The following is a 13,293-nucleotide window of genomic DNA, read 5'->3' as shown; positions in this document are numbered from 1 at the left end:
ATGATTTGCATGGACACGCCTCCTCGATGAGGCCCCACCCCTTATGCTGCCCTGGGGATCTGCGTGGCCCCGCCCCGCCAGAGCGCTTTCTCTTACGTCATCATCCCGCGCCATTGCCGATTCTGCTTCCGGTTCGCTGCTGGCGGCGCGGCCGCACAACGGGGCGTCGGCTCCGGGAGCCCCCGATGGCGTCAAGCGCCGCCCGCGGGCCGCGCTGCCGGGAGCGGAGCCGCCGTGGGCGGCTGCGACTGGAATCGGGGTCCACCGGGCGCAGCCGGAGCCGTAGTGGGGACCGGGAGGATGAACAGCGAGCGCACCGTATGTACCGGGGCTGGCGGGTAGGGGGGGCTCCCCGGGGTACGAAGCGGTAACGCCGCGCCCGGTGCTGCGGGACACTGAGACGTACCGGGGAGTCTTGCAGGGGGTTGGCACTGATTCCGGTGTTTCTGGGCAGGGCAAGAGTCGCCGCCGGGAGATCCGGACTGTGATGGTGGAGGAGAAGCTGCCAAATCCCCGAAAAAAACCGTGCGGCCCCGAATCAACCGCGATGGGGAGGCGGAGGGCCACGGCGAGAGCTCTGCGAACGGGGCGGTGCCGCCCCCGGGGACTCCCGGGAAGCGCGGCGGGAAGGGCAAGGCCGAGGTGCTGCTGCTGGAGCTGTCCCCGCCCCGAGAGCCCATCCGGGTGCAGAAGATGCTGGGGAGCAGCGAGGAGGGTGCCGGCCTGGACACCTCCCGGGGCGGGCGGCCCAAGAGGAGAGCAGCCAAAGTGTAAGTGGAGGTGGCAGTGGGGGTCAGGGGCCACCTGTGGGAGAGCTGGGGGTGCTCACCTGGGGAAGAGAAGGCTCCAGGGAGACCTGAGAGCCCCTTCCAGGGCCTAAAGGGGCTCCAGGAGAGCTGGAGAGAGACTTGGGACAAGGGCCTGGAGGGACAGGACACAGGGAATGGCTTCCCACTGCCAGAGGACGGGGCTAGATGGGATTTTGGGAAGGAGTTCTTCCCTGTGAGGGTGATGAGGCCCTGGCACAGGTTGGCCAGAGAAACTGTGGCTTCTCTGAAAGTGTCCAAGGCCAGGTTGGACGGAACTTGGAGCAGCCTGGGCTAGTGGAAGGTGTCCTTGCCCGTGGCAGAGGGTGGGATAAGATGGGCTTTAAGGTCCTTTCCAACCCAAACCGTCCCCTGAATCCATGATTCCATGACCTCTGCCTACCCCAAGAAGTCTCGGTGTCTTCCCTGTGGAGCTTTGTCCCACTTTGGTGGCATGAACTGATTCCCCACAGAACGATCATTTCCCACTTTAAGGAATGTGTTTGCATCCAGGAGCTCTGGATCTGGGGCATGGGGAGATTCCTTGGTTCCTGAGGAAGCAGAAGGAGTTTGCTGGGGGGAGCTGGGGGTCCTGTACTGGTGGGCTGTGGTGCAGCTGGAGCAGATCAACCCCCTGCCCAGGGGCCAGAGGGGCAGGGCTGTCCCTGTGCTGCCCCGTGCTCAGCTCCGGGCACTGCCCTGGGCTCCCAGGGCTCTGCTGTACCTGCAGGAGCTGGCGGAGGAGCTGATGTCTGTGTGCCAGCCCCCTGCTCCCACCGAGGAAGCCCCGGAGCCAGAGCCCAAGTGTGTCCAGGGGAAGCACCGCAGCCGGAGGAGGAAGGAGGAGGACGTGGACAGCGACGACCCTGCACGAGACGCCGACTTCGTCCCCTCGCAGGAGGTGCTGCAGGCAGAGGAGGAGGAGGAGGAGGAGGAGGGCAGTGATGTGATGCTCAGCGAGGCGTCGGAACCAGAGCTGGAGACGCCCCGAGGGCACAGCGGGAGGCCGGCGGCCACAGGGGTGAGGGCAGGGGCAGGGGCTCTGCCTGGGCCCCTCAGCTGTGTCCCAGCACAAACAGCTCCAGGTGTGACAGCAGTGACAGGGGCACGACAGCCCTGAGGCAGGACACGGGTGACACAGGGCCACGGGCAATGGGGATGGGAACAAGGACAGGTCCTTTGGGAGAGGGAGCAGAGCCTGGGCTCCTGCTGGAGCACTGAGAGGTGGAGGTGGGTCCTGGAGGGGTCCTGGTATCCTGGAAGTCCCTGCAGTGGGGCTCTGTGTCTTTAGCCCAGCGTGACACAGTGACAGTGGCTGGGGAGAGCACTGTTCTCAGGGGCTGGGCTGGTGCTCTTTGGGACAGGCAGGTCCCCCCGGGCTCAGGGAACATTTGGGGCCTGCTCTGACTCTGCTCTTGTGCCCAGAGATCCAAGCCCCCATGCCGAGGCCTCGCTCCCAACGGCTTCCCCAACTCCATCATGGCCCCAGTGGAGAAGAGCTCCAGCCTCACCTGCAGCCTGTGAGCAGGGGCTTGGGGTGCTGGGGGCTCAGGGGGCCACGGGGTGATCATTGGTGCCCTGGTATCGTCATTGGCACAGGCCCAAGGGCAGAGAAACCTTTGGGTGTTCCACTGGGATGGGGCAGGGCTGGGCTGGGGGCAAGGGCAGGGGATGCTACCCGTGCCATGGGGAGGGTGAGGGCAGGGAGTGCTGGCTGTGCCATGGGGAGGGTGAGGGCAGGGGGTGCTGGCTGTGCCATGGGGAGGGTGAGGGCAGGGGGTGCTGGCTGTGCCATGGTGGGGGAGGGTGGGAGGGCAGGGGGTGCTGGCTGTGCCAGGGGGGGGGGGGGGGGGGGGGGCGGGCTGGGCCGGGGGGGGGGGGGGTAGGGGGTGCAGGCTGTGCTGGGCACGGGGCTGTGGCTGAGGCCTGGCACACACTGCAGGCGGGAGCAGAAGCACTCGCAGTGGGAGTTCCCAGACTGGATCCCAATGGCACACAGGTGGACGTGTCTCTCTGACAGGTACTGTTGAAGCAGGAGGAGAGGGAGTGGGGCTGGCGGGAAGTGGGGCAGGTCCCAGCAGTGTGCAGAGTGAGCGAGGGGTTGGGCAAGGGGGATCTCTTGGATTTGGCTATGGAGCCTCCATAGCTGCTGGAGTCACACAGAGGCTGGGATAGTGCTAGGGCATGGGGCTGTGCTGGGGTGACTGGGTGAGGGGCAGGGACACGTCTCACCTTCTGCCTGCACAGTGAGGCTGCCCCGTACCTGCCGGCAGAGGAGAAGTCTCCCCTCTTCTCCATCCAGCGTGAGGGCATTGAGGACGACGGTGCCTTGTACAGGGTAAACAGGTGCGTGACAGGGTGTCCTCAGGCCCTGTGGGGCAGTGGCTGGCAGTGGCCCCCAGGGTCATCCATGGGCTGGGCAGCCGGCCTGTGCTGTGCCTTGGGGACCCAGCAGCCCTCACCTCTCTCCCCCCGTCAGGTTCAGCTCCCTGCAGCCCCACCCAGAGCGCCTGGACATCTCCTTCTTTGTGGGTGGCCCAGTGTGGGCGATGGAGTGGTGCCCGACTCCTGAGGGCTCGGCAGCCCCGCAGTACGTGGCCGTGTCCTGCCACAGGAGCATGGAGGAGACGCACAGCGTGGCCAGGCTGCACACAGGCCCCGCACTCCTGCAGCTCTGGGGCCTGGGCACGCTGCAGTTGGAGCAAGGGTGAGTGGCAGGGCCTGGGGAAGGGGCCAGGGGCTGCCCAGGGATGGGGCAGGGCCCAGGCCTTGTGTCTCTCTGGCTAGGTGGGTGGTGAGGCTGATCCTCTCCCAGAGCCACGGCCTGAACCCCATGGGAGCTGTGCTGGTGGCCAGCTCTGCTGCTGGTGTGCAGTTGTGTCTACTGGAGCTGCTGGGCAACAGCTGTCGTGTTCCTCATGGCCTGACCTGTGCCCACAGCTCTCCTGACAAAGCCAGGCTGGCCTATGCCATTGCTACCGACTGCGGCTGCGTCTGGGACATGAAGTTCTGCCCCAGCGGGGCCTGGGAGCCACCTGCCACAGCCCGGACGGTGAGTGCCCAAAGCACTCACCTTGGGTTCCCTGAGGGTCCTGAGGGGTGACCCGAGGGCTGAGCCTGTCTGTCCTTCTCCAGCACCCGCAGATGAGCCGGCTGGGCCTGCTGGCTGCCGCCTTCTCAGACGGCAGGGTGGTGGTGTACGCCCTGCCGCACCCCGAGGCTCTGCGCCGCGCCAAGACAACCCAGGTAAAAGGTAGGAAGAGCTGCGCCGCCGGGTAGGGGCATCCTGGCCCTCCTCCCACTGTGCTGGGGTGGGGCTGCGAGCCCTGGGGCTGGAGCCCCCCTGCCCACGGTATCCCACTGTGCTGGGGAACTGCCGGCAGAACCATGTCCCAGCCTGGGAGCTGCATGAGGGGGCAGTGAGCCCACCTTACGCCCAGGATTGGGACCCTGCTGCCCCCAGCCTGGCATCTGGCACAGGGCACAGTGTGGGGGTCCAAGGCTGCTTTTTGGTGTCAGAGGGTGTCACAGTGCTGCTTTGATTCAGTCTTGGGGACACTGCAGGAAACTGGCTGGGACACGGCTCGCAGGCAGCCCCCAAAGTTGGGGGCTCTTGGCAGTGTCGCTGCAGCTGTAGTGGGATGCAGAGTATGATGCAGCCACGCAGTGTCTCCGCATCCCTGCTGGCCACTGGGAGTGTGTCCTGCTGCTGGAGCTGCTCCCTCCAGCCTGGCTGAGCCAAGTGCCAGGGCAGGACCGGGAGCGCTGGGCCGGCTCAGAGCTAATGGTGCCTGTAATAGGCTGTGCCGGCGCCGGGCGGGATTGATGGCCGGGATTGATGGCCGGGATTGATGGCCGGGATTGATGGCCGGCGCGTGCTGGCGGTGGGCGCTCAGCCGTGACCGACAGACTGCACGTCCTCACTGACGGTGGGAAATGGGCTCCTGGCCCCCGCAGCACGTCGGCCGTGCCTGCGCCGACTGCGGCTGCCTGGGCTGCTGCCACAGCGCCCGCGTGGCACCTTGGGGCGGGGGGGCCCCCGGCTCCCGCCACCGGCTGGGGCCTGGCACGTACCATCTCTGTGCCTCACAGGCGGGCTGGAGCACTGATTCCCAGCCGCAGGATCAGTGCCAGGCTGCAGTGCCGAGCCCTGCTAGCGGCTCCAAGGCTGATGTGGCTGTGCTGGCTGTCCCTGGGGCACCAGGAACCCGCACCCAGTGTTCCTGCCTGGCAGAGCCGGGGCTGGTCTCCGCACCATGTCCTGACTGTCACAGCCGTGCCGGGGGAGATGCATGACTCCTCCATGCCTCCACCCACAGCTGCCACGCTCCAGGCTGGGACGTGCCTGTCTGCTGCCTGCTGTGCCAGAGAACAACCCCGTGCTGGGCGCAGGGGGACCACAGGCCCTAGGGGTGTGGGACAGGGTCCCCACAGCATGCGGATTTTCTGGCAGATGGAGCTGGTGTGTGGGGGTCCCATGGGCACCTCACTCTGAGCTATTGGGCACAGAGTTTCTGCAGCCTTCCTTCCCCAGGAGTGCTACCTCCTTCAGCCCCATCATCCCATGGAGCAGATGTCCTGCATAACCACTCCTTTCCTCCCCAGGGTGGAAACAGTCACGTCTGGCCCTTGCATATCACCACGTGCCCTTGACTTTGGTGCCAGTCATGGTGGGGTGGGGGCATGTCAGCCCTGCCTCACTTTTGTCTGCAGTGCCTTTCAGTGGGCTGCTTCCTCCTGCATTGGCAGGCCTGGTTGGGGTCCTGCCCCTGCTGGCTCTTGGGTTTGATGCTCCATGTGCTCTGGTTCCTGCTGTGCTGGGGACACTGCTCTGGGGGGGTGGCAGGACAGGAACCAGGAGCCCTGGCCAAGGCTTTGGGGAGCTGTGATCCAGGCTCCAGGCAGGGAGCTCTCAGAAAGCTGGTACCTGCCCTGACCCCGCTCTGCTCTCTTCTAGATGGGCCCCTCCACAAGCACCTTATCTGCAAGGTCAGTGTCCCCCACCACGGTGGTCCCTGTCCGGGCCAGCACCCAGTAAGCCCCCTGGCCGGTGCAGGTGGGAGAGTGGGGAGGAGCTGGGGCACCTGTGGAGCGTTGGAGGGGCAGAGCAGAGCTGTGCTCCCACCCTGCACATCCCGGCTCTCAGGGCACGAATGGCACCAGCGCCAGGCTGTGACCCAGGGCTGTCCCTTGGCCCCCAGGTGCAGTGCATTGCCACGCTCCAGGTGGGCTCCATCCAGGCAGGGAACGCATCCGAGTGCGGGCAGTGCTTCAGCCTCTCCTGGATGCCCTCCAAGCCCCACCATCATTTGGCAGCGGGGTTTTATGATGGTGAGTCTCTCCTCCCTCATCCTTGGCTGGGGCAGGGAATGGGGGAGCCCAGGGGTGAGGGATGGGGGGAGCAGCAGCCAACGGTGGGTGCTGTGTTGGAACCTCTGCCTATCCCTGGAGTGGGGAAAGGCTTCTCTGGGCTGGCCATTGGCACCCTCACATACCTGTCGGCTCCAGGATGTGACTCTGGCCTAATCCACATCTGTTCAACTTGCCTGGATGGAATTTTCTGCCAGCCTTCCAGTGATCTGCAGCTCTGTGCTGTCCTGCCAGGTCCTGCTGCCATCCTGTCCTGCTCTGAGCCCCGGCCCCAGCTCTCACCTGGCTGCTGTGTTCCACAGCTCCCACAGCCCTGCCCATGCCGCTGCCAGGTCCTGCTGCCATCCTGTCCTGCTTGGAGCCTTAGCTCCAGCCTGGCTGCCATATTCCACAGTCCTACCTGTGCCGCTGCCCGTCCCACACTGCAGCACCTGTGCCATCAGCAGCACCTCAGGGAAATGGGTCTCTCCACAGGCACTGTGGCCATCTGGAACCTGCTCACCAAGTCCCTGCTGCAGTGTGTGCACCAGCCCGATGCCTCCCTCAAGCTCTACCCTTTCCAGTGCTTCCTGGCCCACGACCACGCGGTCCGGAGCATCGAGTGGTGCAAGGCCGACAAGTGAGGGCAGGAGCGGGCACAGGTGCTGCTGGGAGAGGGGCTCCCTCCTTTCAGGAGGGGCTCCTTTGCCAAGAGGGGCTTGGGAGGCCGTGGTGCCGGTGGCACTTGGCCTTCTGCAACACTGGAGGGATAGGGTTGGGCTTTCCATGGTGAGGGCAGTAGAGCCACTGGGGGACCGGGGCCACCTGGACCCTCCACCAGGACAGGCCCTGGCTCTGCGCTGGGCTCTCAGTGCTACCTTTCTCCTGGTTCTCAGCAACTTCCTGGTCACGGCAGGCAGTGACCGCAAGATCAAGTTCTGGGACCTGCGGCGGCTCTACGAGCCCATCAACAGCATCAAGCGGTTCCTGAGCACTGAGGTGGCCTGGCTGCTGCCCTACAATGGCATCACTGTGGCCCAGGACAACTGCTATGCCTCGTGAGTGCCGGGGTCCAGCCCCACTGCTGGGGCCTGGTTCAACCCCCCAGGGGCCCCTCTGGCCTCCCCCTTCCTGGGACTGTACAGCTATGCCGTGGGAAAGGCAGGCTCTGCTTGTACTGGGTCACACCACAGCGGCACAGCATGACATCCCCTCTCCTGTCCCACCCTGGGGCACAGGCAGGGTGGGCCAGGGGACAGCCAGCCCCTGGGCAGGGCAACAGGGGTCCTGCTGAAGGGGTCTGTGTTCCTGGTGAGTTCTCAGTCTCCAGGATCTGCCCTGAGCTGCCTCGTTACCCTGTGACGTACTGCTAGTGCAAGGGTGGCTCCCCTGCCACCCGGGTCTGGGGGAAAGTGGGCTGTGCCTGGCTCGTGCTGTCCCAGTGGCAGCACAGAGCTCTGTCCTTAACCTGTCCCTTCCACCACAGGTATGGACTCTGCGGGATCCACTACATCGATGCCGGGTACCTGGGTTTCAAGGCTTATTTTGTGGCCCCTCGCAAGGGCACTGTGTGGGTAAGGGCTGGTGTGGGGCTGTTATGTCCCGGGGGCCAGGTCAGCGCCAGCTGGGGCCCGGGGCTCGCGGGTGGGAGTGGGTGACGCTGTCTGGCTGGGGGCGGTGGGGACCCCGCACCCTCCAGCCCTCTGTCCCTGCAGAGCATCTCTGGCTCGGACTGGCTGAACACGGTGGCTGCGGGTGACATCACCGGCGAGCTGGTGGCTGCAGTGCTGCCTGACCTGGCCATCAACCCCCTAAGCGTCAAGCGCTCCTTGGACCGCAGATTTGTGAGAGGCTGTTGTGTTTCGGGGTCGTGGGGGAGCCTGGCCCAGCACGTGGGGAGCCAGGCAGGGAGGGGGCATGGGAAGAGCATCCTGGGCCCCCCACACTGCTGATCCCTGGTGGCCCCTGGCTGCAGAGGAGCAGCAGGACCCCTGCCCTGCCCTGAGCCCCATCTCACCCACAGCCAGTGTACAAAGCCGACCTGCTGCCCTGCAGCCCTGCTGGGCCCAAGAGCACTGAGCAGGCACTGCCCAGGACCCGGTGCTACAGTGAGATGGTGGCCAGGAGCTACATCCAATTCCAGGACACAGACCTGGTAGGAGAGAGCAGGATGCAGCTGGTGGTCCAGCCGCATGAGTGGGGCCTGTGGGGCTGTGACTGGGCTGTGGGGGTGGCAGGGCCAGGAGACACTGCTGGGGCATTGGGGCAGCCCCTCACATCTAGCAGAGCTGGGACCATGGTGCCTGCAGTGCTCCTGCCCCAGGCCCACAGCCCAAGGTAGTGCTGCCACTTTCCAGCGCAGCTTCCAGAACTTCACGAGCCGGGAGCCCATGCGCAGGATGCACACGCAGGAGATGAAGGCAGAGCTGAGCCTTGACCGCCTGCAGCTGGAGGCCCTGCACAAGGTGAGGGGGCCAGGCCCAGCCCCAACCCTGCAGCGGCAGCGCTGCTGTGGGGGCCAAGGCCCCAGTGCTTCAGCCTCATGCCTCCCGAACCCCTCTCTTCCTCCAGGTGCGCTTCAGCCCCAACCTGGACTCGCAGGGCTGGCTGGCGTCGGGCGGGCAGGCGGGCATCGTGCGAGTGCACTGCCTGGCAGGACTGGCCTCCGGTGTGGGCCGCCAGCTGCTCCCGGAGTGCCAGGCCCGCTTCGCTTCCCTCTACAGGGATGTGTCCGGGAGCCCTGGCCCCCCCGAGTGCTCCCCAGTGCCAGCGGAGTAGGGGGTTGGTCCCTCGTGCTGCTCACCCCGGGCGGGGCCTGGGGCCGGCTGTGCTGGCCAGGGACTGTGTCCCCTCTCGGTGCTGCCTTCCCGCTGGGCCCCTGCTGTGGGAGGGACGGCTGCTCCCAGCTGCTCCTGGGATCCTCCAGACACGTCTTCCGAACCGGGAAGGATCTGTCTGTGCTGTTTGGCCTAAGCTGGGTGGGGGTGGTGGGACTGGTGCATGTACTGGGGTACATGCTGTGGGTCTGACCCCACAGAAGTGCCCATGGGCCCCAGTGGTGTGGGGCTGTGCTTGCGCTCACCTCCGGCCCCACTGCTCTCCGAGGGGCAGGGAGGGGGCTGGGAGCTTTGGAATTGCTCACATTGAGCCTGTGTTCAGCTGTGCAGTAAACGTGGTTGGTTTTGTACGGCTGTGGAGGTGCCTGCGCCAGGGCAGCTGTGGCTGTGGCCGTGACTGTGGGGGTCCAGCCCTGACTCCACTGTCCCCTTCCCTGTGCCCCTCTGGCTCCTGCGCCACTGCTGCTTCTCCAACACATTTATTGGCAGTGCTGACACTGCTACTGGCACAGACAGACAGATGGACACCGGCGGCACAGACACAACTCAGCGAGGGGGACAGATCAGGCCCTGGTGCAGCAGCCAGCGGGGGACTGAGCTCTGAGCTCTGGCTGCCCCAGCCCCCTGCACTTGGGGGTTGCAGCAGCTCCTCTGGCCCAACCTCCCTGAGCCTGGGCAGCAGCAAAGGAGGTGGTGGGGACACAAGCATCTGGGGTCAAGGCTGCATCTAGGGTCCCCCATAGGGGACATCCCTTCCTGCTGGGACAGCAGGGCTCCATGGGGGCAGGTGGTGGGGCAGGATCCCCCTTCCTCGGAGGCTGTGGCACAGCGGGGAGTGGAGGATCCCAGGGAACCCCTGTGCTGCTGCGGCCAGGCCACGTGTCCATCCCACCCAGGATCGTGCACCGGGGGCACTGTCCCGCCCCAGGGCTACACAGCAGTGGAGTGGATACAGGGAGGACAACACCCCGAGCTGCTCCAGGGCAGGGGGGGCCAGGGCCAGGCCCAGCGCAGCAGCAGGCAGGGGTCTCAGGCATGGGGGTCCTGGCAGTGGGGACAGGCTGCTGTCTCCTCCTGGTGCTGCTCCACTTGCACCGTGCACGATGCGAAGCCGAACCTGCTCTGGAGCCGGGCAGTGACATCCCAGAGGACCATCTCAGGGTCGGCGCCGGCCTCTGGGGGCAGCAGGGCAGGGGCTCAGCCCAGGCATGGCCAGGGGAACCCCCCAGCCGTGCCCTGCGCGGGTCACTCACCCACAGCCACGTGCACTGACACAGCAGGGTGGCTCGGCGTCAGCGCCCACAGGTGCAGGTCGTGGGCACCCCGCACCCCACTGGCCCCCAGCAGCACCTCCTTCACCGCATCGAACTCGGCGCCCCGTGGTGTCCCTGCCAGCACCACCTGGTCACGGGAGGCCACCCTTGGCCCCCAGCCACAGCCCCCACCTGGGCCAGGGCTCCTGGTGGGATCTGCCAGGGCTGGGGGCTTCCCCAGGGGGACTAGGCTGGGCACAGTGGCTCCGGGCTGAGACAGCCTCACCATGGGGAAAATGTACCTGGGGTGGGGAGGAGGGGCTGGGGATCTTTGGGGGGCAAGGGAAGGACAGAGGGGTGGACCGGGGCAAGCAGAGGAGGTGAGGTGCCTCAAGGGCAAAGTATTGCAGCAGCTGCAGCCCCAGGAGCCTCTGTGCCCCCCTGCATCCGTGGTCTTGCACTCCCCTCACTCACCACTCACCTTCCATGAGGACCCTGAAGACATCCCTGAGGATGGTGAAGGTGGAACCGAGGACAAAGACCGAGAAGAAGAGAGTGCTGATAGGGTCTGCAATCTTGCACTGGGGCTGTAGAGAGTGGGGTCTGTGTGAGGCTGGGGGTCAGAGCTGAGCTGGGCCCCTGGGAGTGGGGCACCCTGCATAGGGCTGGGGGAGTTGCTCCTGCAGGCAGTGCAGGTGGAGTCCAGCCCAGGCACCTTGAAGTAGATGATGGTGGCAGCCACAAGGACACCGATGCTCTGCAGCAGGTCACCCACCACGTGGACGAAGGCTGCCCGCACGCTGGTGCTGCCAGGCAGGGGGGCATGGCCGGGCCGGCACCCCCCTGAGCTCTCCAGCTGCTCATAGCCCACTGCGCCGTGGCCATGGCCGACGGGGGACTGGTGCAGGATGTAGGCCATGCTGGGGAGAGCAGGGCTGGCTTAGTGCTGCGTTGGCAGGGCATGGGGGCCCCACTGGCCCTGCCTTGCCCTGCACGGGCAAAGGGGGCACAGGCAGGCACCGTCCTCCAGGACAGTGGAGGGGAGTGGGGCTGGAAGTGCAGCACAATGACAGGGAAGCTGCAGCACTGCTGGGAGGTGCATGCGACTGGGCAGGGATTTAGGCCTGGGGCTTTTACCAGGGCTCAGAAGGTGCTGCTTGGGGGGCCAGGGGATGTGGAGCATGGGGATGTAAGCACATGGACTGGAAGCTGCAAGCATAGGGGGGTGACAGGGAAGAGGAGGAGGCAGTGCTTGAGGACGTAAGGCTGGTGCACGGGAACAGAAGGGGACCAGGGGACATGGCTAGGAGTCTTGGGGTACTGGGGGCACATGTAGGGCAGGGCTCAGGCTGAAGGTGCACAGGGGCCATGTGGGACATACACCAGGTTGACGCCGACGGCGCAGGCGGACGTGGCCAGCATGGCTCGCGCCTCAATCTCGTAGTCATTGCTGATGATGCGGGCGGCAGCCAGGTAGACGAGGGCTGCGGTCACAACCCAGATGGAGAGGACAGAGGCCAGCGCACCCAGCGTCTCTGTGGGACAGGAGCCCTAAGTGCCCACCACCCGGCCATGGGGGTGCCATGGAGCCGTGCCCCCCGTGGAGCCCCAGGGGCTGTGCCTCTCGGCTCACCTGAGCGGTGCCAGCCGAAGGTCATGGTCTTGGTGGGTGGACGGGTGGAGACCCAGAGGGAGAAGAGGCTGACGGACATGCTGCCCACGTCCGTCAGCAGGTGGGCCGCGTCCGTCATGATGGCCAGGCTGTGTGCCAGGTACCCGCCTGCGGGCACAGAGCAGCTGGCACCCCGAGCTCTGCTGGCAGCCTCCCGCCCCGGCTCCCCTTACCTATCACCTCCCCGACCATGAAGAGGCAGCAGACGGCGCAGGCGACTCTCAGCTGCCGGCTGGGGAGCCTGCCCCACCCGGGACTGGGGGCCGGAGGGCTGCAGCGGCAATGGAGAGCCGAAGCCGGGGGAGGCGGCAGTGCCGGGTGGTCCTGGGAGCCTGTGAACAGACTGGGGGCGGGGTCGCTGCTGGCCACACCGTCTCCCGTGCCCCTGCCTGGCACCCCTGGGGGTCCCACTACCACCCTGGGGTCCGCAGCCAGGCAACCGATGGGGCACCGGCTGAGCCCCCCGGCGGGACGGGCAGCAAAGGGACCGGCGGCGGCAGCAGGAGGCGGCGGCACGGGGCTCCCGCCGGGACCGGAGCCGGGGGCGGTGCGGGTACCCGCGGGGAGATGTCGGTGGGACCGAGTTGTTGCGCCTGGGGCCGAGCTGTGGGACGGGGCACCGGTGCGGAGACGTGAGACGTGGGAAGGGAGGCGGGGGCCGGGGCGCTGGTGCGTGGGGCAGCAGTGCGGGAGCGGGGACGGACAGCGAGCCGGGGAGGGGGAGGTGTGATGGATGGACGGTACCGGTGTGAGTGGGTGACGGATGGACGGTACCGATGTGGGCGGGTGATGGATGGACGGTACCGGTGTGCGTGGGTGACGTTTGGGCGCCGGTAGCTGCCGGACGGACATCCGAGGGGGGAGCGGGGCTGGTGCACGGGAGGGACTGGCTCCGCTTGAGCGGAGGCACCGGTAGCAGGGAGGGTGCGGGTGGCGGCAGCGGGGTGAGGGTGCCGGTGGCGGACAGTCAGGGCTGACGCGGGGGCTGCGGAGGTGCCGATGTCCGTTTCGGATGGATGAAGACGCGGGGGCGGGCGGGGAGGGACGTGCCGGGGGTGTCGGTGCCGGGAGCGGGGGAGCCGTGGGCTTACGAGTGCCGAGGGAGCTGGGGGCGATGGAGATGCCGGGGATAATGGGGGAGCCGGTGCCGGCAGGGCGGGGGCGGGGGGACCCAGGGTTGCAAATGGGGGGGGATGATGGAGGTGGTGGTGCGAGGAATTGCCAGGGGCCCTGGGAGCTGATGGGGTGCCAGGGGTGGCAGTGGCGGGGTGATGAGGGTGCCGGTGATGAAGGTGCTGGTGCCGGTCATGGGGATGTCGGGGCGCTGAGGTGCCAGTGGTGATGGAAGTGCCAGTGGTGATGGAAGTGCCAGTGGT

General features: G+C 66.5%; 2 protein-coding genes across 6 annotated transcripts in view; one reads left to right on the top strand and one right to left on the bottom strand.

The window, feature by feature from the left end:
* Nucleotides 1-27: 27 nt before the first annotated feature.
* Nucleotides 28-9,342, top strand: GTF3C2 (general transcription factor IIIC subunit 2). Of its 5 annotated transcripts, none has more exons than XM_027669483.1 (18): nucleotides 31-318; nucleotides 455-770; nucleotides 1,518-1,827; nucleotides 2,232-2,326; nucleotides 2,749-2,826; nucleotides 3,054-3,152; nucleotides 3,286-3,513; nucleotides 3,747-3,858; nucleotides 3,942-4,059; nucleotides 5,764-5,795; nucleotides 6,008-6,137; nucleotides 6,651-6,795; nucleotides 7,052-7,213; nucleotides 7,642-7,729; nucleotides 7,871-7,999; nucleotides 8,179-8,310; nucleotides 8,513-8,620; nucleotides 8,879-9,342. In XM_027669483.1, the coding sequence occupies exons 1-18, from the start codon at nucleotides 186-188 to the stop codon at nucleotides 9,182-9,184; spliced, it is 2,721 nt and encodes a 906-aa protein (XP_027525284.1). In that variant the 5' UTR covers nucleotides 31-185; the 3' UTR covers nucleotides 9,185-9,342. The 5 variants fall into 5 exon arrangements, 4 of the variants coding, with proteins under 4 accessions (XP_027525284.1, XP_027525287.1, XP_027525285.1 ...); XM_027669486.1 differs by having other exon boundaries at nucleotides 8,518-8,620; nucleotides 8,879-8,965; XM_027669484.1 differs by having other exon boundaries at nucleotides 32-318; nucleotides 8,727-9,035.
* A 120-nt stretch (nucleotides 9,343-9,462) lies between these two features.
* The window catches only part of SLC30A3 (solute carrier family 30 member 3), a 4,153-nt gene continuing 322 nt past the window's right edge, over nucleotides 9,463-13,293 (bottom strand). Inside the window, exons 2-8 of the mRNA XM_027669464.1 lie at nucleotides 12,091-12,260; nucleotides 11,879-12,025; nucleotides 11,627-11,780; nucleotides 10,961-11,165; nucleotides 10,727-10,832; nucleotides 10,246-10,380; nucleotides 9,463-10,167 (exon numbers count right to left, since the gene is read on the bottom strand). Of these exons, the coding sequence (XP_027525265.1) occupies nucleotides 10,022-10,167; nucleotides 10,246-10,380; nucleotides 10,727-10,832; nucleotides 10,961-11,165; nucleotides 11,627-11,780; nucleotides 11,879-12,025; nucleotides 12,091-12,260 (1,063 nt within the window). The 3' untranslated portion in view covers nucleotides 9,463-10,021. The remainder of the gene's footprint in view (nucleotides 10,168-10,245; nucleotides 10,381-10,726; nucleotides 10,833-10,960; nucleotides 11,166-11,626; nucleotides 11,781-11,878; nucleotides 12,026-12,090; nucleotides 12,261-13,293) is intronic.

The sequence above is a fragment of the Corapipo altera genome, unplaced genomic scaffold (genome assembly GCF_003945725.1).
Source record: "Corapipo altera isolate COAL_440 unplaced genomic scaffold, ASM394572v1 120, whole genome shotgun sequence".
Lineage (NCBI taxonomy): Eukaryota > Metazoa > Chordata > Aves > Passeriformes > Pipridae > Corapipo > Corapipo altera.
Note: the sequence above shows the minus strand (reverse complement) of the source record. Positions and strands in the feature narration are given on the sequence as shown.

Bases quoted from the DNA above. Each gene is read 5' to 3' on its own strand.
- GTF3C2 (XM_027669483.1), top strand. From the start codon at position 186: ATGGCGTCAAGCGCCGCCCGCGGGCCGCGCTGCCGGGAGCGGAGCCGC. The intron at 1,828-2,231 runs GTGAGGGCAGGG...TCTTGTGCCCAG, and splicing joins GGAGGCCGGCGGCCACAGGG to AGATCCAAGCCCCCATGCCG. The intron at 6,796-7,051 runs GTGAGGGCAGGA...CCTGGTTCTCAG, and splicing joins GAGTGGTGCAAGGCCGACAA to CAACTTCCTGGTCACGGCAG.